General features: G+C 45.3%; 1 protein-coding gene and 1 pseudogene across 6 annotated transcripts in view; both read left to right on the forward strand.

The window, feature by feature from the left end:
* PIP5K1B (phosphatidylinositol-4-phosphate 5-kinase type 1 beta) overlaps positions 1–27,926 on the forward strand; it is a 311,111-nt gene that overhangs the window by 191,883 nt on the left and 91,302 nt on the right. For all 6 annotated transcript variants that reach the window (XM_042913813.1, XM_042913809.1, XM_042913812.1 and 3 more), the window contains 2 exons: positions 3,819–4,118; positions 26,904–27,115. In XM_042913813.1, coding sequence (XP_042769747.1) covers positions 3,819–4,118; positions 26,904–27,115 — 512 coding nt within the window. The remainder of the gene's footprint in view (positions 1–3,818; positions 4,119–26,903; positions 27,116–27,926) is intronic.
* Positions 986–2,463, forward strand: LOC122205425 (annotated as a pseudogene).

Consider the following 27,926-nt stretch of genomic DNA (forward strand, 5'->3'; position numbering starts at 1 on the left):
TAAGTGAACACACACGTACGATGCACTCATCAGTCTCCAAGAGTTCACCTAATGCCTCATGGAGAAGAACAAGTGCCCTTTCGTTGGAAATAAAGATAAAGGTGTCCTATAGAGGTCCTGTCTGGTGTATTTGTGAGAATTTCTAGCAATAACTTTTGAGCACAAAAAGAAATAGAAGAAAAGTATAAACACAGTTCTCTATAAACAAAACAGTTAAAAAGGAGCAAAACTTGGGGCACCTAAGTGACTCAGTCGGTTGAGCGTCTGACTTCGGCTCAGGTCATGATCTCACAGCTTGTGAGTTCAAGCCCCACGTCAGGCTCTGTGCTGACGGCTCAGAGCCTGGAGCCTGCTCTGGATTCTGTGTCTCCCTCTCTCTCTGCCCCCCGCCTTGTGCTCTGTCTCTCTCTGTCTCTCAAAAATAAATAAACATTAAAAAAAAAAAGGAGCAAAACTTCAAGAAAATTAGCCAGCAGTTTCTAGAGATGACGAGAGTCCAGATTTGCAGGATATAAGATAGGTCTACACACGCCACTGTGTTCCATTATGCAGATCATACAGAGTAGGAGAATAGAAGGAAAAAAAAAAGGATATCCTGTGTATGACAACAGGAACTTGTAGTGAACATGATTAGAAGAATAAAGATCCAAATAAATGAAAGCATACTATAATTCTGATAAGGAAATCGAGTTATAGTAAGAACTATAATGTGTAAACAATAACCCCAAAAGAATTTTTTTAAGTTTGTTTATCTACTTAGAGAGTGAGCATGAGCAGGGGAGGGGCAGAGAGAGAGGGAGAGGGGGAGAGGGGGAGGGGGGGGGGGGGGGAGAGAGAGAGAGAGAGAGAGAGAGAGAGAGAGAGAGAGAGAACACCTCCAGTAGGCTCCACACTGTCAGCACAGAGCCCAACTTCGGGCTCGAGCTCCGGAACTATGAGATCATGACCTGAGCCGAGATCAACAGTCTGACGCTTAACTGCCTGAGCCACCCAGGTGCCTCCCCTAAAAGAATTTTTGTAATAAGAACTCTAAAATGCTTGCATCTGTAAAAACAAATATGTAAGATCAATATGAAAGAAACTACAAATTGTTATTCAAAGACATACAAAGTTCTGAAATAATGAGACACGCGTCGTTCCTGAACTCAGTATTGTAAAGATTTCAGTTCTCCCTCATCAGTTTAGAAATCCAATCTAATTGCAATCGTGAAGGCTTCTTTGAGAAAACACCAAGTGTCAGCTGACCCCGGTGCTGCCGATGAGCCTGGGGGGTCTGGGGGCCCTGGAATGGGAGACCACGGTGGGGGTCGAGGACAAGGAGTGGATCCCGGTCACCAAGCTGGGCCACCTGGTCAAGGACATGACGATCTGGAGAAGATCTGTCTCTTCTCCCTGCCCATCAAGGAATCTGAGATCACTGACTTTTTCCTGGGGGTGTCCCTCAAGGAGGAGCTTTTGAAGAATATGCTGCTGCAAAAGCAAACCCGTGCTGGCCAGCAGACCAGGTTCTAGGCATTTGTGGCCATCGGAGAGGACAATGGACACGTCGGTCGGGTGTTAAGTGCTCCAGGGGGGTAGCCAGTGCCGACCGTGAGGCCGTGATCCCTGCCAAACTTGCCAGGGACCTGTGTGGTGAGGTGACTCGGGGACAAGATCGTCAAGCCCCACACTGTCCCGTGCGGGGTGACCGGCCGCTGTGGCTCTGTGCTGATGCGCTTCATCCTCGACCCCAGGGGCACTGGCACTGTCTCCGTCCCTGAGCCCAAGAAGATACGGACGATGACAGTACTGACAACTGCTACACGCCAGCCAGGGTCTGCCCTGCCACCCGGGCAACTTCACCAAGGCCACTTTTGATTCCCAAGACCTACACCTGTCTCTTCCCCACCTCTGGAAAGAGACTGTTCATCAAGTCTCCCTATCAGGAATTCACTGGCCATCTTGGGAAGCCCACACCAGAGTCTCCGTGCAGAAGACCCAGGCTCCACTTGTGTTCGCCACATAGTTTTATACAAGGAAAACAAAGTGAACTAGGTCTGTGTTGAAAAAAAAAAAATGCCAGTGGGATTTTTCCCTGAACCGATTCATTTGAAAATGAAAGCAAAACAAACAAAAGAAAGTGGAAACAAATATCGTTTTAAGAGCATTTAAAAAAATAAACGGTGGAAGGGGAAGGTTGTAAGAACAGACAAAATAGTTTTGATAAGAATTAAAATGGTGGATCTGCCGGAACATGTACCAAAAAAATCCATAAACCTGCACTAATATTAAAGATGTGGAATTAGTATAGTTCTAGACAAATAGATCAATCGAGTCAGATAATTCCTATTTTCAGATCTTTCTCACACACACACACACACACACACACACACACACACACACGAAATAATTCCATATGGAGTAAAAACCAAATGTAAGTGAACAAAACTAGTAAAAATTTGGAAGAAACTAGAAGAAATTATAAGCTTGGGGTATAACATCTATATAACAAATATATAGGAATATATATAAAAGTTGGGAATTGGCGGGGAGGGGGGGCACCTGCATGACTCATTGGTTGAGGGTCCGACTTTGGCTCAGGTCATGATCTCACAGTTCTTGGGTTCAAGCCCCATGTCGGGCTCTGTGCTGACAGCAGCCTGGAGCCTGCTTTGTATTCTGTGTCTCCCTCTCTCTCTGCCCCTCCCTTACTCACACTATGTCTCTGTCTCTCAAAAATAAATAAATGTTTTTAAAAAGATTTTTTTTTAAAGTTGGGAACTGGAAGAAGGATCAGGGGTAGTAGGGAGCCTTTTCGTGACATAAATGCCCTCCAGCAAACTTCTTAATTTCTCTCCTACTTTTAAAGTGAAACACTAAAAATAGGCATGCATTTCTTAATAGTAGAAAAGATAACATGACTGGAAGAAAATATTTGCCCTGTAGAGAATAGGAAAATGCTAAATATTCAGAATATATTGAGAAACTCCCAACAATAACCCAAAACTACAGGCAAAGGATATTAATGCATAATTCTTTTGGAAATGGCCAGAAATAACATTAAAATGTTACATTTCTCTAATAATCCATGGTATTCCCATTTTGGAGAGAACAAGTGTCCATTTTTTAATGATCTTGCTTACAGAGCCTTTAAAGCTTGATACTTTGTGGCCCTGGTGACGAGTGACAAGAAACAGATGGTCTAACAAAGTGTGGCTGTGAATTGGTCTACCCATTTTGGAAGACACTTTTTCAGGAGCTATTAAAATTTTAAGTGCTCATCTTTTAGACCCCAGCAGTGAGTTTTCTTTTTAGCTCCTTTAGAGCATAGTCACACATGGCTCTAATCCATTCTTTCCCTGTTTTGAGTTGGGTCTCATTTGGGACACTCTGTTTTCAGTTCAGTTACTTTTAATACCATGGGTTTAGAATGATCAAGTTACTGTTCCAGTGAACCACCGAAAGAGCCAGATCAGAAATAGCAATATTTTAGTAATGGCCTTTAAAGTTTATTTATTTTTGAGAGAGAGAAACAGAGTGGGAGCAGGGGAGGGCCAGAGAGAGAGGAAGACACCGAATCTGAAGCAGGCTCCAGGCTCTGAGCTGTCAGCACAGAGCCCGACGCGGGGCTCGAACTCACGAACCGCGAGATCATGATCTGAGCCGAAGTCAGAGGCTTAACCGACTGAGTCATCCAGGGGCCTCTAGTTATGGCCTTTAATAAAGATAATCACATTCCATTTTTCATTATCATATTGGACGAAAGCACATATTTGATGGAGCATTATTTTATGAAAATTGGAGATTTAAAACATTTTTTTCCCTTTTTCTCTTTTTAGAATTTGAACCAGAATCCGAGGACTCTTTTGCCAAAATTTTACGGACTGTACTGCATGCAATCGGGGGGCATTAACATCAGGATCGTGGTAATGAACAACGTCTTACCGCGCTCCATGAGAATGCACTTCACATATGACCTGAAAGGCTCCACGTACAAGCGAAGAGCTTCCCGAAAAGAGAGGGAGAAATCCAACCCCACCTTCAAGGACTTGGATTTCCTGCAGGACATGCACGAAGGCTTATATTTTGACACAGAAACTTACAACGCGCTCATGAAAACACTTCAGAGAGACTGCCGGGTAAGGAAATACCATTGCCGGGATTGCCCTGGGAAAGGCTTCTGTGATAATGTCACCTTGGTAAGGAATGTCCAGAACAGACGTGTGGAATCCCTTTGTTAACAATCCCAGTGCCCATCCATGCTTCCTTGATGTTGAAGGAATTGGTGGACGATAAGGGAATTGTCTAAGAGTGTCTATGAATTTTAGTAAAAAGCAAAGTCAGCTTTCTTTGATAAAATTAAACAAGAATTTTTTTTTTTTTTTTTTTTTGCTTTCCATCCTCCCCTGTGGTTAAACCGGAGGGAAAAGGAATTGGGTGTAATGCAATGATTAGCAAGAAAAGCCATATACAAATTTTGGCACAGGTAACATTCCAACTGGGGAGAGAAGTTCCCTGGATACTTGGTGTGGGTGCAGTACGCTCGCTGAAATTATTTTGGGCCATCATGAATGAGTCCCAACACTTAGAGCAAAGACCATAACGTGGTAACTTTGCCTGCAGGATTGTCAAAAGGAAGAAGGAATTCATAGTCCCTCAGCCTGCCACTCTTAGGAACAAAATAACAAGACCCAAAACCTGGGAGAGATTTTTCCCGATAGGGTGAATTTACAGAAAGTAGGTAAAGGTTCCCTTGGAGAAAACGATGGAAGTGGAACTGGGATGGCTTCTGAAGAAGGATGATCATCTGATGAACACGTTCTCAGAAAGAGCGTTTTGTGCCCCAGGTGAACCTGGGAATACCGTCTAGCTCCAAGCTAAGTTGGGCATAGCGGAGGTGGCCAGGGCTTTCTCTAGGAGTGGATAGGCTTCTGGGACGTATGAGCTGTGTCTTCCAGACTGTGGCTTTCCGGACCTTGTGTGGCCCTGGACAGACGACCCACGTTGGTGCACCGGGGAGGGGGCGAATCCTTGCTGAGAAACACAGTCCTACTATTTATGGGTCGTTTCTTTCTACCTGTTAGGATGTGAATGACGATGTGCAAAGGTATGTCATTGAGTGGGTCGTTTCATTGACAACGAAGTTACTCCGCAGCGCCTATTCTTAATGCCCAGTGCGCCAGACCAGCCTAGGATTTTTTGATGTACGTTTCCTTTCATTTTCTCAACATCCGTTTGAAGTTTGTCACCATTCTCCTTCCCATTTTAACTGGTGAATCATCAGGCTCTTAAAGAGGGCAAGCAACCTGCCCAGCGTTACTTAGCAAGTCAGGGGCGGCGCCCACACCTCCTTGGGTACAAAGTATGTGCTGTTCACAATTGACGCGTAATGGCTGGCTGTAAGGAGTTTTTGTTTTTCATTATCTTTTCACAAGTCAAGGGAACTAAAGCAAACCAACAACAACAACAACAAAAATGTCCAGCTGAGCTATTCAGCTATCTGGGTGGATATGAGTGATTCATGTTTTTCTTTAAAAAAGAAAAACGAACACACACACACACACACACACGCACACACACGTTTGAGTAGAAACCTTTTCCTGTGCTTTCTCTGCCCTCACAGGATGTGGGTGAAAAGTGACTCTCCGTTCCCTAGAGTTTAGTACAAGCCTCTCCAATTTTAGATTTTCTCTTTGTGTGCCTGTGTGCTTCTTGCCTCTTTAATATGGAAAGCCATTTTTTTCTGTGTCTTCTAAAACCACAGGTTCCTATGCCAAAAAAAAAAAAAAAGGCAGGGGGGTAGGGAGTCAAATGTAAAAGAGCCGTTGCACGAGACTTGCTGTTTATTAGTGTTTCTTGAGCCCAGTACTGACAGGACGAAGTCAAACATGTCTCTTCATCAGGAATGAGTCCCTGGAGATTGGCTTCTTTATTTTTTATTTTTGGAAGATTTGTTGTCTTAAGGAAGGTCAGTGAAGAGGTCCTGAAGCCAGCTCCCTCTCATCCACCCCCTTGGGTCTTGACCCTGACTCAGACTGTGGAACTTTTTTAAACGATACACAACACTCATCTCCAGAAAGGCTTTGCTCAGGCTGGTGTGGGAGCCTTTAAATGCCTTGCTGTGAGGGAACCCGAGTCCCTTCCATGATCTCCCTTGACCATGACCACGACCTTTGTGATCTGGAGTCAGCCCCTGGCTCCCCGAGCAGAGCTGCCTTGGGGAGCTCAGGCGCATTTCCAGAATGGTGGGTCTCAAGGTGTAGCAGTCACAGGCCGCTTGGCAAAACGGACGAAAGCTGTGAACCGTCTCCCCAGAAGAATGCCCATCCGCTCCCCAGTTCCTGCGACCCCTGGAGCCCATCACAACCCACCCGCCTCCCCGAAGGCTGAGTCCCCGTGCCAGAGCCAGGCACGATCCTCTCCCTCTCTCTGTGTCGTCAGGTCGTCCTCAAAAGGGCCAGCCCTTCCCAGGCAGACACGAGAAGCCTCCTGACCTCGTGCTGACCTCTCGCTTCCTGCCCATTCCACTTCTTCCGGTTTTTGGCTTACCCCCTCATCCCCAGGATCCCATTTTCCTTGCGTGAGCACCGGCCAGAAGACACCCGCGTGGTTCGTGGACCCAGCACGGCCTGGGCCTGTTGTGCCCTGCTCCCCACAGTCTCCTTCCCCGATTCCCAGCTTCCCCAGTCTGAGCTCGGGCCCTCGTCGGTAAGCCTGCCCCCCTGGGATGGTCCATCCCTGGCTGGCCCCTCCGCACAGCACCTTAGCCTCGGAGCTCTTCCAGAAAAACCGAATGGACTTCATCTTTCCGTACGGTTGAGACAAAGATTCTTCCCAAAAGGGCAGGGGATCCCCATCCTGGGGCCTCCCCAGTCTCCATGTTGCTGTTCCTTACCGGCGGTGTCTGGGGAACATGGACGTGTGAATCATCAGGTCCCCTTTCTGGAAGCATTTCCTCTCCCTGGGCCTCACTCTGTGCCTGTTGTGACAGCCCTCGGCACCCGTAAGTGAGCTTGACCCGGGATCCGAGTCGTGATAGCGGAGTACCATCAGGACACCCTAGGTCACTTGCTGTCGAAAACAGGAAGTAGGATTTATTCAAACCATCCCCATGCGATGTAAGCTGAGAGGCAATTCTTTCTCTGGACTCAGTAAGTCACCATGTCCCGTCCAGTCCGCCTTCTAAGTCTTGGATCTTGCCCCCCCCCCCCCACCTCTTTCTGCACAGCCGCGGCCTTTATTGAGACCCCGACGGCTCATTGCTGGGAGTTTTGCAGTAGCCTCCTCACTCCTTTTCAAGATCTCTCTCTTCCACCACATCCAAGTGCTGCTGCCACAGTGATCAGAGGACCACCTGCCTGTGCACCAAAGCCCACTCTTCCTAGCTTGGGCCATTACCATCCTTCCTCCTCTGGCCCCGGCCACCTTCTCCGGACGCTTCTCCAGCTCCCTTCTCAGCCTTCTCTCACCTCCATGCAGAGCCCCTTCCTTCCGCAGCCTTTCCCATCTCCTGGACACATTCTGTGAAGGTTCTGGCTTTTTCCTGTGTGCCTCTCTCTGCTGGGCTCTCCCTCCCCGCTTTCCTTCACCTTTCTCCCTCACCTGCCCCCCTCAGGACCGCCGCCCTCACTTGCTCTGAGACTACCATGCTGTGGCTCCCCAAGCACCCCGGATTCACATCTTTTGTGGCATTTAATGCACTGTTTTATTTATTCACATGCAGGTCCGTGAGCTTGAGAATCAGACCTTCATCTGTCTTTGTATCTCCATTGCCCGGCGCTTAGTAAATGTTTACTGAGATACGTATTTGAACAAAGGAATAAGCACAGTAAACTATGTGATGACAAAGAGACACATTTAGGTTACATCTCCAAGAAAAAGCGGCCTTTGGTGACTTCTGTGTGTCTGGCTGAGTTTTGAGTGCTGCTTGTGGAGGAGGAAATATCCACTTTCACTGATGTGGCTGCCCTGTGGTCACAGAGATTATAATGTGATAAAGCACATGATCTCCATTTCGAATCCCAGTCAAGGTACTGAGTGTCCCTGTATTAAGCCCTTTGTATAATAAAAGTGTATTTCTCTTTCAATTGTTTTTTCATAGGAACAATATTGGAGAAGTCATTAGACTTTAATACTGGCCCCTGTCTCCTTTAGGTGTATATCTGATCTGCCCAGCTAGACTGTCACTGTCTCAAAGGCCACAGCTCATTCCTTATATTTCTCTGCAGGTGCATTACCTGGCTTATTGTATGCACTCAGTACCTATTACAAGATAATGTAAAAAACTCTTTTGAATCGAAATTTATGTGTTCATTTTGGAAGAATAATTAGGAACTATTTTTATCTTCATTTTTAATTTACTGTAATTATTTCTTCTCCGACATAGCCTCTCTGTGAAAAATCTAAAGAGTCCCATATCGTTTAATTAACTTGATAAATTATTACATCCTACAATATTTATCGATAACTCGGGGGAAATGACATTGTTGCCAAGTATATTAGTGAGAACTTGGGTTTATAATCCAAATATTTCTGATTCCTTCAAATGGGAGTCCTATCAGGCACAGTCTTGGTCATTAATGACCCAAATGACTTAGGTTACATTTATTGTCATTTTTTGTTGAGCGGCAAAGTTATTCATTTTTAAATAGCATGGCACCAATTTTCTTTTTTCACACAAATGGCTGTCACCATAAATATTAATACGTTTTCAGAATTTAATGAAGCCAGTCTTAAGAATACTGAGACTTTTTGATGTGCAGAGTGGGATCCATCTAACTATGTGTGGGTCTAAATTTGCAGATCAGGTTCTTCTCAGCTATGGGCACGTTTGCCTGGGTTACCAAGTAGCTTATTTTCTATACTACTTAGTTTCGCATTATGGCTAGTGCTTACCCCTCAGCTGTAATTTTGTTCAGCATTAAGATTTTACACTTAGTGTACACAGTTTTTTTTCTTTCTTTTTTATTCCAGTCACCTTCCCAGTTATCATTAAAGAGGAAAAAATGCTGGGACACCTGGGTGGCTTGAGTCAGTGGAGCGTCTGACTTCAGCTCAGGTCATGATCTCCCAGTCCGTGAGTTCGACCCCCGCGTCAGGCTCTGTGCCGACAGCTCAGAGCCTGGAGCCTGCTTCAGACTCGGGGTCTCCCTCTGTTTCTGCCTCTCCCCTGCTCATATTCTGTGTCTGTCTCTCAAAAGTAAATAAACATTCAAAAATTTTTTCAGTAAAAAATTTTGTTTCAAATAAAAAAGGAAAAAATGCTTATTCCTCATATATATAAGAAGAACTATGTAAGAAGGAATATATATATATATACATATACATGTACGTATATGTGTATATATATGTGTATACATATATATACACACACATACACACATATATATATGGTCTTATATAAAGACCTTATTTTTGTTAGGTACAGGAATATCACCAACTCCACATCTCTGTACCATTTCTTGAAAGATTACTTGCCCCAAAAAAGGCATAAATAAAGTCACCATCTTTCAAATTATGTTTTACAAACACTCTAATCCCATGATGTATTGGATTTGCTCCATTGTTTTAGATTATAAGTTTTGCTCTGTATGCTATTATTGTTTTGATAGCATTGCAGTATAAACACAAGGCAAAGTCAACGTTGGTGAACAAATAAATAAAACCAACTCCTACTATCAAAGATTGTTTGAGCTGGAAAGAATCATAAAGGTCCCTGGGAAATAGTAGAACACTGCCTTCCACGCTCTGGTGTCAGAGAAAATAATTTTGGACCTAGATGTCTGTGCCTGGCCAAGCCAGATTTCCTTGTGAGAATAAAGACATTATCACGTTCTCAGGGACTTAAAAAAGGTTTCTACTTATAAACCCTCTTTTACAGAAATTTTTACTTTGAGATAATTGTACATTCACATGTAGTTGGAAAAAATAACACAGAGAGATCTCATATACTCCCCACCTGGTTTCCCCAGTGCTAACATCTTGTATGACCTTAGTGTAACATCAAAACCAGGAAGTTGACATTGGTTCTGTCCACTGACCTTCTTCAGATGTTACTAGTTTCGTATGCACTCTTGTGTGTATCTGTAGGTGGGCATATGTGTATGTGGTTTTATGCAATTCTGTGCATATGTAGATTGACTTAACGGCCACAGTTAAGTATGGAAAGGTTCCTTCACAGAGATCCCTCCTGCTACCCTTTTAGATATAACTGGAGCCACCGCCCTCCCCCAACCCCTCCCAACCCCTTGCAACCGCCAATCTGTTTCCTTTCTCCGTAATTTTGTCCTTTCAAGAACGCCATGTAAGTGAAGCCGTCCAGGATGTAACTTCCGAGATTGGCTTTTCTCACTCCGCATATCCATCCAAGTTACTGTGTATATCAGTAGTTGCCCCTTTTCACTGCTGAGTGATGTTTCATGGTGCGGATATACCGCCGTTTAACCATTCACCTGCTGAAGAACCTGGGGTTTTTCTCTAGTGTTTGATTATTGCAAAAACAAAAAAACAAAAAAACAAAAAAAAAAAAAAACAGGTGCCGTGAACATTTCCTTGCAGGTTTTTACATAAGCGTTATTCATTTCTCCGACAGAAGTGCCCCGTGCATCTGCTGTGTCACATGGTAAGCACGTGTTCACTTTTGTAAGGAACTGCCATGCTCTTTCCCAGAGAGCCTCTACCATTTTACATCCCCACCAGCAGCGTATGATCTCATTTCTTTTCATCCTGTCCTGCGTTCGCTGTCTTCCATATTTTTTTATGTTAGCTATTGTGGTAGGTGTGTGTTTAAGTCTCTTGTTTAAGAATTGCTTGAGTATATGCTCCGGCAAAACAAAAGATAAACCAATGAGGCCATTCGGAGATGCAGGGAACAGTGGCGAAAAAGGAAGCTGAAAAACTTACGGTTAAGTTGAGTGGTTGATCAGTAGGGTTGCCTATGAAGGAGAGCCTGAGGCACAGGACTTGGCCACGTGTGTTTCTAGTAATAAGCCTTTCTCTGAGACTTTGAATGCTCACAGGACTTCATCTAGATCTATGCAATAGCCATGGATATTTCTCAATTATTCTGTAATTGCTTCGGTATGTGTTTAATGTTTGCCCACTAAAATCTGCCCTTTAGGAGAACAGGAGCTATATGACTTCGTTTTGTTACCTTTAAACCACTTAACAAAACAGCACTTGGCCCCATGTTGGTCTTTTGGGAAAGCCTTAGAGATAACAGTTTCTTGAGGGTGGTGCCTGATGTCCCAATTTAAGACAACACCACACCTGTTCATCAGCCCTGGAAAGGGGTTGATGTCTGCTCAGGCTTTTGCTGGTGGCCCCAGGTCCGTCATGATGCAGGTGGATGATGGCAGGGAGCTTCTGTTGGCAGTGGGAGAAGGGGGAAAGTGGTCAGTATGAGAGAGTTCTGGGGAAGCTACAGAAGCCATTGCATTGTATTGCTTTTCTTCTCTAGCTGTTCTTGACTTTCTGCCAACTCGGGAGGTACCTCACCTTGAGCCAGACAAGTAATTCTCAATACTTGGCAAAACCAGCTGCTCCAGTTTTTGGTGGAGGCAGGGTCCCGTCTTAGATGCAGCGTGCAGATACTGAAGTAGCTGAGCCTTTAGAACACATCATCCATAATACGTAATCCGAAAACACAAGCACAGGATAAGGTACTTGACATCCTATCTCCTGGATTTCAAGCCATTTTCAAGGCTCATTGCGTCCGCAGGTTGGAGCAGTTGACATTGATTGTGGACTTGCTTCGTATTAATTATAGGTGGGTTCTCGTTGAGCCTCCCCATGGCCCTGTGGCATAAGTGAGTGCCATGATTCCCTTTCTAATATGGAGAAATGGAGATGCGGGACAGGTGACACCTCCCGGGTCCCCAGAGCTCACGTTCTGGGACCCAGCTCACACACAGGCATCTCTGACTCCAGACCCAGGCCCTCTTACCAGTGCGCTCTCCATAAGGAGCCTCTAGGTACCAAAGGGGAACATCTGCTAAAATGAAAATCGTAAGTCCCACCACGGGTTTGAAGAGGGTGGGCTTCAAGTGCACGGTGACAGTTTTCCCGCTCCGACGCAGAGCTGGTGGGAAAGGTGCTGTAGAGAAAAGACGCTACGAATGCAGAGAACTCGGTTTGGACAGGGCAGTGGGTTACCGTGCGACCTTCTTCACCGAAGGAGGGAGCGAGGAGAACAGTGACCGAGGAACACAAAATAAAATCAGGAACCCAAACGTTTAATTTTAAAAGTTTAATGGAAAGTGTAATCAAGCCCATTAACACCTCCCAACTGTTACCAACATGCCTGTGCATCAAATCCGATTGACTGAAGAGCAGGACTTCTTTCTGAGAAACGTGACAGTTACAGTGAAGTAGATGGTTTGACAAAGATTGTTTTTCACCTCGTGTGGAGAGGGAGACGAGGCTTTCGATGTGCTGTTGGGTCCTGCGTGAGCAGCTTTCAAGAATGCTCCTCGACTGCCAGCAGAAATGGCAGGATTTTCAAGCCAGTGTTTGTTTTTACCCTCCCTTCAAACCAAATGGAGCCTTGTAAAAATTTCTACAGAAGAAAAATAGGAGGCTGAAAGCATCTTCCTCGCCCCTAGGTAAACTCCTTTTCCTTTGCCTGAAAGATCACCTAAAATGAGAGAATTTAAGTATCCCCGACATATGGCGGTGGTGGTTCTGTGCCTAACCAGCTTTCGTTTTAAGTAACTTGTCACGCAGAAATAGAAATATATAACAGTTCAACTTAATAGAAGCAGAAGTCCTTGGGCTTATGAAACGGAATGCTGCCATATCTAGTATATAAGGGTTTTCTGCTCGGGTGTGCAAAGAACCTGCCTGTCTTTGATTTTCTAGTTGACCGTAAATGCAGAGGTAAGGTCAAGCAAGGTAGGTTCCCGAATGGAAGGACTCACAAAATATCCGAGGGGAGGAAGGAGAGTAAAGGAAATGTCCCCACTGGGAATCCTGGGAAGCCTGAGGAGAGCCACAGCAGGAAGGGGAAGTGACCTCAGGGGGACGTGACCGTAGCAACTCTGCCTTTGAAGATGGGTCTGGAAAGCCTTTGAGGTTGGCCAGTGTGGATCCGGTTGTGGATTCCAGTGTGAGTCAGTAACATGGATGACCGTGTGAAGTAGAGCAGGACCGTCAACGCTCAAACCAAAGGAGACAAAGGACAGCAAACCCTAGTGGCTTCTAAAATGGTGCTGAGAAGCTCCATAGCTTAGGAGAAACTTCTGGAATTTGGTGATGGACGGAGTTGCAGAGGCTGAAGGAGCGTTCGAGAGTTTCCAAGGTCTGGGAAAATGTTACGAAGTTTAGAAAATGGCTCAGAACTATCTCGTGGCATGTTACCCAGCTTGCTGTGCACCCGTCACACGTGATCTTGTCTTCCTCCCGGAAACCTTCACCTCCAGCAAGTAGAAACACTTCCAAAGGGGGAAATCGGTTTGATTTCGGCGGGACTTTATTCTATTCGTTTGACATCCGTGCTGAGTCCCCGCGCTGCTGCGGGAACCCGGGGCCCGCGTGATGGCCTTGTGAAAGGCAAGGTACTTCCTGGGCCACGTCCTAGTTCCAGCGCTTTCCAAGAAGACGAGCACATGCTGGCTTCTGAGAGGCTTTGGCTCACGTAAATAGCTGCTCATCCCCGTCAGCGGCAGTCAACACTTTCCATCTGGCCCCCTCCCCTGCAAGTGAATGTTCCTTTGATGTCACCAGTGTTCTTCCTTCAAAGACATTTTTTAATGTAGTGCTTTGATCAGGCGAGTAGAACTCTTCTCTCCTCACTTTCATCCCTTGAAATTCTGCCCTCCTGCCTGGCGAGGAATTTCTGCCTCCCCCACAAGCGTGAAGTGGCCAAGAACAATCTGTTATTTATGAGTTTATGGATTAAATTTCAACTTTTTATTTCAGACGGACACACCTGTGCCCCTTCCTACATGTCTGCTTCGAAAAACCCGTTTCCAAAGGGGGTGCGTTTGCCCCTGGACACGTCGGTTGCCCATAGCTCTTCAGGATGCAGGGAAGTTAAACCCTGCTGGTTACCTTAAATACCGGTGCCCAAACCTGAATGTGAGCCTGCTTGGAGTCCGTGTCTCGCTGACTTCCTCCCTTCGTTTCTCCACACGAAGACCTCGTGTGTAAACTTTGCCCGTTTGTCCACGTTCTGCTGGCTCCAGCCGTTTCCAAAACCAAACGTGCTGGATGCCAGCACTCTGCTCCCCAAGTTCTCGTTCTCACGCACCTGCTAACCTGGCTTCAGACAATGACGTGCATCCTCAGGAGGTAGAGATTAGACATCCACTGATGGTCCTCTCTCTGAAACAGCTCCCCACCTTCTTTCTAGATTATTTGCAATTTCAGGGAAAAAAACAAAAGGCAACAGCCTCATCTTCACAGAACAACGAAAGCAGTGATCCCAGGTTGCAGATTTCCTTCTCTACGCTCAGATGTGCAGGGGAAAGTCGAGTTGGTTTTTTTTTTTTTTAATTTTCCGCTACACTTGCTCACTAGAACCCACCTCCACAAACGTAAGCTTACACATTTAATGATGTTTCCGTCTCTTCTCGTTTGGTCACCTCCGCAGTTTAAATATTCTCCTTGTTCAGAGTTGAGCTCTCTCTCTCTCCGGGCAGGTGTAAGCCATCCCTCTTTCATTCCTCCATTTTTTTAGGGAAACACCATTGGAGTTTCTATTGCTTGGTGATACATGGAGACAAGAACATTGCCTCAAGCTCCATAACTTTCTGTATTTTGTTTTCCCCTCTCAAATCCTCACTCTCGTGCCCCGTGGAATGTGGCATTGAGTCGCCCTCTTAGACGTTCTTCAGTTGTGACCGTGCACATGCTACTATTTTAAAAACTAAATTGTAATGCCTCAAGACCCCAGAGACTTTCTGTAACTTGCAGGGTTTTCTGTCCCTTCTCCAAATTCGCCCTCTAAGCATGCATTGGGTGTTCTTTTAGGCTGTGCGTTGCTCACCGCCAATGGTGACTTTCCCAAACCCAAGACTCCTCCTGCCCCGTGGAACCTTTCGTGATCTCGGAGCAGGGACTGGCTTGATTTCCCTGACTTCAGACCACACCGGCATCTCATTTGACAAATCCTTTGTCACCTCCCTACTGAATTAATCCCATGGCATTCAGCAAATAGTTTTGAATTCTTGCTCTGCATAAGGCTCTGTGTGAAGTCTGTGGGTACAAAAAACAAAAAATGAATAGACTATGGTCCTTACCTTTAAGGAGCATAGAGTTTACAGTTTAAATGCAAACCGTCAAGTGCTTATTTATGGCAGACAGGTACTCCCATTTTTCTTCCCTCTCCTTGTCCATTAGAGTGAGCAGAGAGAGGGAAGGCGGGGGGTACTTTTTCCCCTTTACCCGGAGAAGAGGAAGACTGTAGTGGCTCATGATGAGGATCCGGGAATCTCACCTCATTCATTGAAGTAGGTGTGGAAACGTGCAGCAAGTGTGGTTTGTGAGTCTCCTTGAGCAGCTGGCCCAATGCCCAGAAGATACATAATCAGAAGGGCTTGGCAGTTTTAATACATTAGGGGTTTTTTTCCATTTTTAATTTTTTTGTATTTTATTTTTAAACATGAACTTTATTGTCACATTGGTTTCCATACCACACCCAGTGCTCATCCCAACAAGTGCCCTCCTCAATACCCATCGCCCACCCTCCCCTCCCTCCCACCTCCCATCAACCCTCAGTTTGTTCTGTTTTTAAGAGTCTCTTATGCGTTGGCTCTCTCCCTCTCTAACCTCTTTTTTTTTTCCTTCCCCTCCCCCATGGGTTCCTGTTACGTTTCTCAGGATCCACATAAGAGTGAAAACATATGGTATCTGTCTTTCTCTGGATGACTTATTTCACTGAGCATGACACTCTCCAGTTCCATCCACGTGGCTACAAAAGGCCATGTTTCATTCTTTCTCATTGCCAAGTAGTATTCCATTGTGTATATAAACCACAATTTCTAAATGTGTTTACAAAATAATTTAAGGCATCTTTAGTTGTAGAAACAAAGTATCTATGAAGAAAAAACCCAAATTCACCCAAAACCGAAGTTGGTGTATAGATATGACTGTATATATGGTCATATATAATCTTTTAAAATGGTACGTGGCTATCTCTGATGCCTATAAAATACACTTTGAGGGGCGCCTGGGTGGCTCAGTCGGTTGAGCGTCCGACTTCGGCTCAGGTCATGATCTCACGGTCCATGAGTCCGAGCCCCGCGTCGGGCTCTGTGCTGACAGCTCGGAGCCTGGAGCCTGCTTCCGATTCTGTGTCTCCCTCTCTCTCTGACCCTCCTCCGTTCATGCTCTGTCTCTCTCTGTCTCAAAATATAAATAAACATTAAAATAATTTTTTTTAAATAAAATAAAATACACTTTGAGTATTGCAAGCGTTTCACGTGAGCACAGAAAGCAGTGGTACGTGTTAATCAAGCACAGCCCAGAGGTCTCAATCACTGCATTAGACACAGTGCAAAACACATCGTTGCCGTAAGCAGACTAAGGATTGAATATTTATTTCAGTCTGGTTTCCCCGCCAAAATTGAAGAGCTCGTCACAGCCTATTTTTTCTTTTTATTGCATTAGCAAAGCGCACTCCGAGCCTTATTGAGGAAATTAAATTAAATTTAAAAGGCAGTATTCAGCTTTAACTGACTTGCACATACAGGTAATTCAGAAGCCGGACTCCAAGGGACCTACTTTGCATGGAATGACAGACCCTTGGGTTCATTGTTCCCTAAACCAGGGCATCCAGGAATGTCTCCTTTCGTAAAAGCTACAGGAGACTACCTTCAGTTGTCTTATGTTGTTGAAATTCACACGAGTGTTTTTGCCAATCACGTATTCTTTATTCAAGCGCGAGACTATAGGCGAGGGGGGGAACATTACTCGGGGCCTTTGATACACCTTCCCGTCAGCTCCACGTTTTGTTGACTTGGTTATTCTTTAGACCTTCTGTCAGTGAGTGAGCAGGTGAGGTGAGGAGCAAACATAGCAAGTTTCCTGCTTTAACCCCTTAAGTTAGGATCCCAGATAATTAATTTTCATCTTTGTGCCCTCTCTACTTGCCACCAGCCGAGACAGTAGTAAGCGAAGTCCACATGGAATATAAATGCATTTCACCTAGGGCTGCCCCGGGTGGCTCAGTTGCTGAAGCACCCAAAACTTCGGCTCAGGTCATGGTCTCACGGTTCGTGGGTTCAAGCCCCACATCAGGATTCTCTCTCTCCCTCTTTCTCTGCCCCTCCCCGACTTGTGCGTGCTGTCTTTCTCTGTGTGTCTCAAAAACAAATAAAAAATAAAATGCATTTCACCTAAGCACCTCAGTAAATTAAACTTTCCTTTTGAAAAATTCAAATATACACAAAAGGGGACAGAATGCATGAAGAACCACTATGTTCCCTGTACCCAGCTTCAGGAATTTTCAACTCCTGGCCAATCTTGTTTCATCTCACTGCCTCCTGCCCCCACCCCTCCCAGAATTTGAAGCATGTTCTGGGTATCCCATTATTTGACTCAAACATTAAGAATCCCTAAAAACTAAAGACTCCTTTCTAAAAAACAAAACAAAACAAAACAAAAAAAACAACTATAATTTCATTATCGTATCTTTACAAAATTAGTTAATTCTTACTTGTCAGTGTTCAAATTTCTTTTCTTTTTTTTAAAGTTGGCTCTGCGCCCAGGGTGGAGCCCACACTGAACTTGAACTCATGACCCTGAGACCAAGACCTGAGCTGAGATCAAGAGCCAGACGCTTAACCAGCTGAGTCACCCAGGACCCCCCGAAACCTCTAATGGCTTCAGAAACAGTTGGGTTAGTTTGGATTAGGATTTAAACATGGTCTACTTGTGGGGCGCCTGGGCGGCTCAGTCAGTTAAGCATCCGACTTCGGCTCAGGTCATGATCTCGCAGTTCTTGAGTTCGAGCCGCACATTGAGCTCTGTGCTGACAGCCTGGAGCCTGGTTCGGATTCTGTGTCTCCCTCTCTCTTTGCCTCTCCCTCACTCGCGTTCTGACACTTTCTCTCAAAAATAAATAAAACATTAAATAAATAAGGTCTACTTGTTAAGTAGCAGCCCCCCTGCCCCAACCCCCTCACTTGTGTTTGTAAATACCTCTGGCGTCCGTAGGTTTGAAAACACTGTGGTCTTTATCCTTCTGACAACACAGAGCATGTAATCACAGTAAATACTTTTAGTACTGAGGATTTTTCACAAGCATTATCATCTTGAAATGCAATATCAAATTCTTATGTCGGAGTTATAAGATGTAGTACTGTAGATTCTTAGTGAATATTTTGGTTTTCTGTTGCTGGCTCACGTGGATAGCACTATAAAAAGTACACATTTCTGCTATGATCAGGGTGCACATCAGGGACCACAAAGCAAAAGAAGCCTTTGGTGGGTGGAACAGTCTGGTATGTATGATAGGAAAAGTGTAGATACAACCAAGCGTGATTCCATAGAGGGCCACTGACAGTGTGCTTCATTTTTCAGAGGGGAGATGTGTTCTCGATGTTTTATGGAGATCGTGAGTATAATTTTCAGGAAGCAAAGAGTTGAGATAGGCTTTGAAGAACCAGGAAGATTTGAAAAGATAGTAAGGACCTTCCAGAAGACACAGCATTAGCAGTGCTATCAGGGGTTACATCTTTAGGGCACATTTATGGGTAGTTAAGGGATTTCAGCTTGACCAGCCTGGAAGATATGTCAGTACAGATCTTAAGTATGGGATAGGCAGTTGTTGGCTGGGGCCACCGTCGCAAGGACCTTCGGTCACAAGGACCTGAGTGGTGGTGAGAGACTGAAGGTTTTTGACCTGGTCAAGTGAGGGGGGTGGTCGGGAATCCATGGGAAGGTGGAGGGAAGAGAAGTTGAAATCAAAGCATTAGCACAAAGGAATGTTCCAATTAGAAGCTGCAGGACTAGGCAGGTTAATGAAAAGAGAAGGAGTCAGGGAGTCTGAAACCCACATCAGAATGATTTCGAATAAAAAAAAGTAGGGGAAAGAACTGCTTTGGGGGAAAAATAAGCCTTTACGGTTACAGCAAGGCAGTTGCATAGAAGTTTCCAGATGTCCAGAAGCCCAATGCAAATACGCAGGGCTGAGCTCAGGAGTGAGTTTGGCCTAAAGAAAAGATCTTAGGAATTGTCTGTAGAGAGGTGATAGCTGGACGTGACCCCCTAAAAGATGTTCACGTTTTTTCCACTTCTCCCTCGAACTCCCCTGCTGCCATCTGCGTTCAGGTATCCTCTCTTAAAAAAAAAAAAAAAAAAAAAGTTTTTTTTATTTGATTGGAGCTGATGTTACATTTGTTTCAGGTGTGGCACGTAGTGATTGGACAAGTGTAAACATTAGGCTGTGCTCACAAGTACAGCTGCCATCTGTCACCATCCAAGCTATCACCATACCGTCAACTCTGTTCCCCGTGCTGTGCCTTTTGTGACTTGTTCATCCCACAGCTGGAAGCCTGTGTCTGCCCCGCCCCCCCTTCCCCCATTTTGCCCTTCCCCCTACCCCTTCTCTCTGGCAATCATGAGTTCCCTTTTGTTTATTCTTTTTTTTTTTTTAATTTCACATATGAAATAAATCATGTATCTTTCTGTCACTTGTTTCACTTTGCGGAATACCCGTTAGGTCCGTCTCTGTTGTCACAAATGGCATTATCTCATCCTTTCTATGGCTGCATAATATTTCATCGTGCGTATACACATATGCATCTTTCTTATCCTAAATTCGTCTTTCAGTGGACAGTTAGGTTGCTTCCATACCTTGACTATTGTAAATAATGCTGCACTAAACATAGGGGTGCAGATACCTTTTTGAATGAGTGTTTGCATTGTCTTTTGGTAAATACCCAGTAGGGGCACTATTGGATCATGTGGTATTTCTATTTTTTTAGTTTTTGCTTATTTTTGAGAGCAAGAGAGAAAGATGAGGGGAGGGGCAGAGGGAGAGGGAGACAGAGGATCTGAAGTGGGCTCTGTGCTGAGAGCAGAGAGCCTCATGCGGGGCTCAAAAGTCGTGAACCGTGAGATCCTGACCTGAGCCAAAGGAAGATGTTTAACCGACTGGGCCACCCAGGTGCCCCTCTATTTTTAGTTTTTTGAGGAACTTCCATACTTTTTTCCATTGTGACTACACCAGTTTGCCTTTCCACAAGCAATGCGCGCAGGTTCCCTTTTCTCCGCATCCTCACCAATACATGTTATTTCTTGTCTTTATTTTTTAAGTTTATTTATTTTGAGAGATCGGAGGAGGCCCAGAGAGAAAGGGAGAGAACAAAAATCCCAAGCAAGCTCAGCACCATCAGCACAGAGCCAGACATGGGGCTTGAACCCACAAACCATGAGATCGTGACCAGAGCCAAAACCAACAGTCAGATGCTTAACCTACAGAGCCACTCAGGCACCCCTCTTGTCTTTTTTATTATAGCCATTCTGATAGGCGTAAGGCAGTATTTCATTATGGTTTTGATTTGTATTTCCCTGATGATTACTGATGTTGAGCATCTTTTTATGTGTCTCTTGGCCATCTGTATGGCGTCTTTGGAGAAATGGTCTATTCAGGTCCTCTGGCCATTTTTTAGTTGGAGTTTTGGTTTTTCGTCTTGAGTTGTGTAAGTTCATATATTTCGAATATTAACTCCTTATTGGATATGTCATTTGCAGATACCTTCTCGAATTCAGTAGGTTGCCTTTTTGTTTTGTTGATGGTTTCCTTTGCTTTGCAAAAGCTTTTTAGTTTGATATAGTTCCAGTAGTTGAATCTTGCTTTTTGTTTCCTTGCCTTAGGAGAGACACGTAGAAAAATGTTGCTATGGCTGATGTCAGAGAAATTACTTACTACCTGTGCTCTCTTTAGGATTTTTGTGGTTTCCAGTCTCACATTTAGGTCTTTAATCCGTTTTGAGTTTATTTTTGCATATGGTATGAGAAAGCAGTCCAGTCTTATTGTTTTGCACGTAGCTGTCCGGTTTTCCCAGCGCCTTTTATTGAAGAGACTGTCTTTCTCCCCAGTTGTAAGTTCTTGCTTCCTTTGTCATAGATTAATTGACTGCATAGGCGTGGGTTTACTTCTGGGCTGTCTATTTTGTTCTATTGATCTGTTTTTGTGCCAGTACCATTCTGTTTTGATGGCTACACTTTTGTAGTAATATCTTAAAATCTGGGAGCGTGCTGCCTCCAGCTTTGTTCTTCTTTTTTCAGGATTGCTTCAGCTAGTCAGGTCCCAAAGTAATTGCTGTGGAGCCTAAGTATCGTCTCTTATCCAAGCTATTGAAACCCTTTAGTCAAAAACAGGCACCCTTTGTGTGGGGTATCTCTACAGTTTCCTGACTGTTTTCTTCCAGGCCTTATTCCAACCTGTAATTGGGGTTTGTGTGATTTTGAGGATGGTATTGTTGTCTATTTTACTTAGCTCTGAAGTCCTGGCAACTTCATTGTGCCTGGGACAACACTAAACACTCACTTCTAGTCGAGTCGAGAGCCCATGAATGTCGCCGCTGAGAAGCAGAGAAGAAGAATGTTGAGAGAATTTCAGTGAACATCTTTGGATCATTGCCCTGCGGATGATCCAGAGGAAGTCGGGACTTGGGATCACGATCCAAAGGAAAGACAGACCGGAAGGCAAAGAACAAGAGCTGAGGGCACGTGGAGATTCCGGGGGGCGTGGTCAGCCCGGATGATTGCACGGGCGGGGGGTGAACGGCCACGGTAACAGCTAACAGTTATCGGGCACTCTGTGTATGCCAGTTGCTGTCCTAAGACTCAACGTGGATTAACTCAGTCTTCGAAGTAACTCCGTGAGGCTGGAGTTCCCGTGATCTCTCTCTTGCAGATGAGGAAACGGGGCCCAGCACAGTCCATACTTTGCCCCGGGGGCGAACGAGTAGGGAAGCCATGGGTCGACCAAGCCCACCTGCCCCCGGAGCACAGAGTCTTAACCACCGTGCAGCTGCTGTCGCTCCTCGTAGTAGGGGGACAGAACACAGTGCGGGGGGGGGGGGGGGCAGTGGGGCACAGCAGGTGGAATAGAAAGAGGAGGACCAGGCAGTCTTTGTCACATGTGGCCACGAGGAGAGGACAGAAGTGCCTGTCGTTCTGCATTAGGACGTTTCCCACACCATGTCACCAGGCCTCCAGAAACCACATGTGAATTAAGAGCAGTCCCCACCTGTCACCAGCCGTGAGAACACGGAGAAGGTGCTTTCTTCAGGAACAGATAGTTTTGCTGCCGTCCTCAGGATGCTGCTTTGACCTTGACTTTTTACTATCTTCCAGTATCATTATTGCCTTAAAACAGTCCTTGGGAAAGAAGGGGGAAGCCAATCTGACTTTGGCAATAAAAGCGTTAGCGATACTCCGTCTTGATTTCGTTTTTACACGCGTCTGTGAAATCAGTCCTGCTTTCTTCTTTTTACAAGTGGGGAAGTAAAGTCTCGCCAAAGCTAGACAGAAAAGCACCTGTGTTTGCATTGCAACCTGAGTTTTGCACAGCAGCCGCACGGGCGCAGGATCCCCCAGCGACAGCCAGGTCAGGCAAACATTCTGGGAAAAAAAAAAAATGCGCCTCAGTGACAGACTTGACTGACGGGTGTCTGTCCTGTTGCAGAATGTTGCACACTCTCAAAGCCCACACATGCAAAGATTTTGGCAGATATATTTGATTCCTTTAATTAAGGAAGCAGGAGGATATGCATAACAACGACTTTGTTCCTAATTGATGTGGGTCTGCAATGCACATGACTAAAATCTGTTCCCAGGATTTTTCATTACGGAAGTTTTTGAATTTGACTTAAAATACATGCCTGCATATTTATCTTTTCCTTCCTTAACATTTTTTTTTATATAAGTGGTGACTTTAACCTGTAATCTAATTATCATGGCCAACTTCCCACACATGGGAATAGAACTTATCTTTTTTAAGCCTTTCACTCTGAAAGCGGGAGCCTGGCCTGCTCAAGACAGTTCAGGGTCCTTCAGGGACTCCCAACAATCCAGTTTAGGAGTACAGGGAAAAATGATTCACTTTTAAAAATTTACGTGTAGGGGCACCTGAGTGGCTCAGTCGATTGAGCGTCCGACTTCGGCTCAGGTCATGATCTCACGGTTCGTGGGTTCGAGCCCCGAGTCAGGCTCTGTGGTGACAGCTCGGAGCCTGGAGCCTGCTTTGGATTCTGTGTCTCCCTCTCTCTGCCCCTCCCCTGCTCGCTCTGTGTCTCTGTCTCTCAGTAATGAATCAACATTAAAAAATTTTTTTTAAATTAAAATTTACATGTAGCTTTTTCTTAGTTAATTCTCCCTTGAGGCTTGTTTTTGTTTGTTTTTTTAAGTAAACCAGATAGATACTTGGCCAGTTACAGCATCAGGGGTTCAAATTGGACCCCAGCTTGACTTTGTGTCACTTAGAAAGTGCACGTGTCCTCTTTGGCCTGTCCTGAGGCAAGAGAAGTGACTGGAAGTACCAACCAAACTGTATAGGTTGTACGTGGCATTGAAAATATAAGAAAAAATGTTTCATAAAGAAAGCTTTTGAACAGGCACAGCTAACTTGTGGACGCTCTGCAGGGACAAAGAAAGAAAGATGATGGTGTCAAGATTACCTTTCCATTTTCCCGCCTCTCAGTTTACCTCTCTGGATGCCCGCCAGGAACATTCACACTGTTGTCTCGCGGTCTGATGAGCACTTGCTTTTGAAGCCAGTTTGCCGCCCTGAAGGGACTTTTACCAGTGGGTAGTTCGGGGGCTGTGCCGGGCATGAGGCTGTGATTTTTTTGCCCGCCGAAATCAGGACTCTTCCCCCCGACGGATCGTGCGGTCATCGCTTTATACCCATTGACCAGAATTGCCGTTCTGTCAGCTGATCTTTTCCTCGTCGGCCTTCAACCCAGAACTTTTGACAAGGCCCACGAGGGCGCTGGTGAGCAGGCTGAATGCACAGTTGTATTTTCGGTGGCTTTCTGTGCATTTTTATTTTCAGAAGTGTAAGGTTAAGGGCGTTTACTTCCGAGATGACGTCTGTCATCTCTCACACTAGTGTGAGCAATGAGTCACTATGACTTGAAATCAGGATGACGATCGCAAGCAGTTAATTCGACATTTTCTTTGTACCCGGAATGTTCCTAGGCTCTTTCTCTGCATGTCCGTGTTGAATTTTTACAAAGCACCCCATACAGTATACAACATTATTGTCACCACTTTATAGAGGAGGAAGCAGGCAGAGGGGGGTGATGTAAGCTGCCTAGGCCACACTCTTTACCTTTTATGTCCTTCCCCCGGACGCGTGCACACTGACAAATGTCATTGGGAAGACTGGTGGCAATTGTCGTGCAAGGTCTCTGATGCCACGTGGGTGGGCACTGTTCCCCAGCCATCTTTGCGGTGTGGCTGAGAATTGCAAAGCCCAAGGACCTTGTACCCTTGTTGCTATCTGAAGAAAGCATCCAGTATCTGAGGGTTTCTCTTCAAGAGGCTGGGTCCTTGGCAACTGTGATGCAGAACTGTTTTGTTTGCTTATGTGGCTCCGTGCCACCGTGTGGGGGCATAAGGCACCGATAAACCTCTGTGGGGAACCGACCAGTGAGTCTGAGGCTCACACGTTGGGTCAGTGGTGAGGAACTTTTCCTGCCACCCTTCCCACCTCCTCCAATCTTGGCCTCCATTTCTTCTTAGGGTAGGGAGGCTCGGTCCACACTGCTGTCAGGCCACTCTCTGATCTCATGGGTTATAAAGTTCCATGGCCAAAACCTCTAAAATAGTAAGATTTTCCTCTCAGCTCTTGCCTGCCTCCTTTCTTTTTTATTTATTTATTTTTAATTTTTGTTTTAAATGTTTATCTATTTTTGAGACAGAGGGAGACAGAGCGCAAGTGGGAGAGGGGCAGAGAGAGAGGGAGACACAAAATCCGAAGCAGGCTCCAGGCTCTGAGCTGTCAGCACCGAGCCTGATGCGAGGCTCGAACCCACGAACCGTGAGATGATGACCTGAGCCAAAGTCAGATGCTTAACCGACCGAGCCACCCAGGCACCCCCTTGCCTGCCTTCTTTCTTAATTTAGTAAACCATAAGATGAATAGTTGATGCTCATGTACAGCCCCTTTCATTCTTCCTCATTGATGGCAAAGATGTACGAGACCCAGGGATAACCGTATTTCTGGAAGGCCTCCTGTGCCATAGTTCACAAATCCCGTGACAGATGGTATTCATGAAGTGGCAGCCACAGGTGTTTGAATACTCGGGCTCGACCCCTGTTCCCTGTATCATAAATGTCTGATCAAAAAGCAGCTAGGCCGAGGGGGAATGAGAAGCCTTAGAAATGCTGCGTATTCTGTCTCTGGTTAAACAATGACTATAGACTCTGATCCTCAGAGGCGGTTCCTAACTAGGGTACAGTGACAGATTATCATGTTGTTCTGCCATGCAGGCTTGGCTTAATTTCTGGGCTTTTTTGATTTCCCAAACAGCTTTGTGTGAGAAACGCCAGGCATTTAAAACCCTGCTGTACAGGAGATTCATGTACAAAGCACAAGGAGGAGAACTTTATCATGGAGGAAAATGCCCCATTTTCATGCGCTCCTGAATACTTTTCCTCCACTAAGGAAGCATCCTGAGTGTCAGAGCCCCACCTACGCTGGGAAGCCGTGTTGACTGCTTCTCCCCTTGACCTTACCTCCTACCGTTTTCCTGTCAGAACACCTCTACCTCCTTTGTCTGGCGGCCTCTGCTACTTTTATTTTTATTTATTTTTAATTTTTTTTAATGTTTATTTATTTATTTTGAGAGTGAAAGGGAGAGGGAGAATCCCAAGCAGGCTCCATGCTGTAAGCACAGACCCTGATGCGGGGCTCAATCCCACAAACATGAGATCATGACCTGGGCCAGATCAAGAGTCTGACGCTTAACCAACTAAGCCACCCAGGTGCTTTTGAGATCTTAATTTTTAAAAACACTTGTACAGGGGGTGCACCTGGGTGGCTCAGTCAGTTGAGCGTCCAACTTCGGCTCAGGTCATGACCTCGCGGTCTGTGAGTTCGAGCCCCGCATCAGGCTCTGTGCTGACAGCTCAGAGCCTGGAGCCTGCTTTGGATTTTATGTGGGGGTCTCTCTCTCTCTCTCTGCTCCTCCCCCACTCGTGCTCGCTCGCTTTCTCTCTCTTTCTCAAAAATCAATAAACACGTTTTAAAAAGTTTAAAAACAGTTGTACAGGGAACCGAATGGCAGCTTTGAAAGACACGCTTTCCAAAAAGTTTAAAAACAGTTGTACAGGGAACCGAATGGCACCTTTGAAAGACATGCTTTCCAAAGGAGACCACCGAACTCCAGCAAGGTCAAGATTGGGAGAACAGAATCCAAACAAAAACACATTCCGGCTGAGTCTTCACGCTGAGGAGGCTTCTAGAGACCAGTACCCGTTGGTGTCTGTGCTCCTCGTGCTGAAGAGTGTGGCTGCTGGAGTTGCCTGCCCGGGTTCCTATCCCGACAGCACCACTCATGAAGTGTGTGATATTGAGCAAATCACTTCCTCTCTCTCTCTCTGTCTCGATTTGTTCGTAAGATAGAGACAATAATAGTACCCAACTCAAAGAGGTGTGAGGGTTGAATCCAAGGTGACCTACTGAGAACCTGGCCCGTGGGAAGTGTTCAATAAATGTTATGGGTGAAACATTTATGAAGGGTTAGGAAAAGATGTGCTCCCTTTAAATTTGCATAAAAAATATCATCTTGGAGCCATTGTGATAATCCTTACTAAACAGGACCTAATAACAACCACAAATGTTTTTATTTTGATTCTTCCTCTGTCAGCCATGTGTCTGCTTATCTAGAGCTCTCTGATCCTCCCCAGATGAGACTTAGGAGCCATTTCAGTTGACTGGCCTGCTGGTTCTTGTTCTTACTCAGGTGCTGGAAAGCTTCAAAATCATGGACTATAGCCTTTTGCTGGGAATCCACATCCTGGACCATTCCCTCAAAGAGAAAGAAGAGGAGAACTCACAAAACGTGCCTGATGCTAAACGGTCGGGGATGCAGAAGGTCCTCTATTCGACAGCAATGGAATCCATCCAGGGTCCAGGGAAACCAGGAGACGGGATCATCACAGAGAACCCGGACACGTAAGTGTGGTCGCCTACCTGCCCACCCTCCTGGCCGGGGGAGCCCATGTTGGTGAGGTAATTAAATGCAGTCATGTTCCTTTCCTGGTGGCTCTTGGAGAATGGCTTCCTATCTGGTGCTAAAATGGATCAAGCAGCCTTCGTTTCTCTTCCTCTGCGGATGACTAGAGGAGTAGCAGCTCTTTGGGTTATTATCATTCTCTGATGCGCGCGGTTTCAGTGTTTCAGTATGGCCCCATTTTTGAACAGGCTGGAAATGTTTCTACCCCTATTTACTGCATATTCAAAACAGGCACCACGACAGGAGACTATGAATTTGAATAAACATGCGTTGAAGCAAACATGTGACAGGAATTACGTTCACAATTCAGAGCCACTTATCCACATAAAAAGATTCTGCTGTTGTAGGTCCTGTACCCTGGCAGATGTAGTCTCTTGGCCTCAGCCAGATGTGATGGTAACTGCAGGATTAGTTGGCACAGAGAAAGTGCTTCTTGACTAACAGAAACAGCTACAACCAAAGAAAGCGATTGAAATGGTTGACTATGTCATGCGTGTTCACCAGCTGTGCAGGAGACTGAATGAAGGGCATCATTTTCCTAGGCCATAAGGGGCTGCCTTCTGGGGGTCTCCAACAATGACTAAATCACAGGCATGTTTCACCTTTAGAAAGGAACTCCATACGTATTAAAGCTTTAAAAATTCCTTTCTTATGAATCTGTCTCAGTGTCCAATAATCAATTAAACCAATTATTCTCTATCAGTATAGTGAGCTACACAGCCATTAAAAAACGCATTAGCATTGAATATG

This window comes from Panthera leo, chromosome D4 (genome assembly GCF_018350215.1).
Source record: "Panthera leo isolate Ple1 chromosome D4, P.leo_Ple1_pat1.1, whole genome shotgun sequence".
Classification (NCBI taxonomy): Eukaryota; Metazoa; Chordata; class Mammalia; order Carnivora; family Felidae; genus Panthera; species Panthera leo.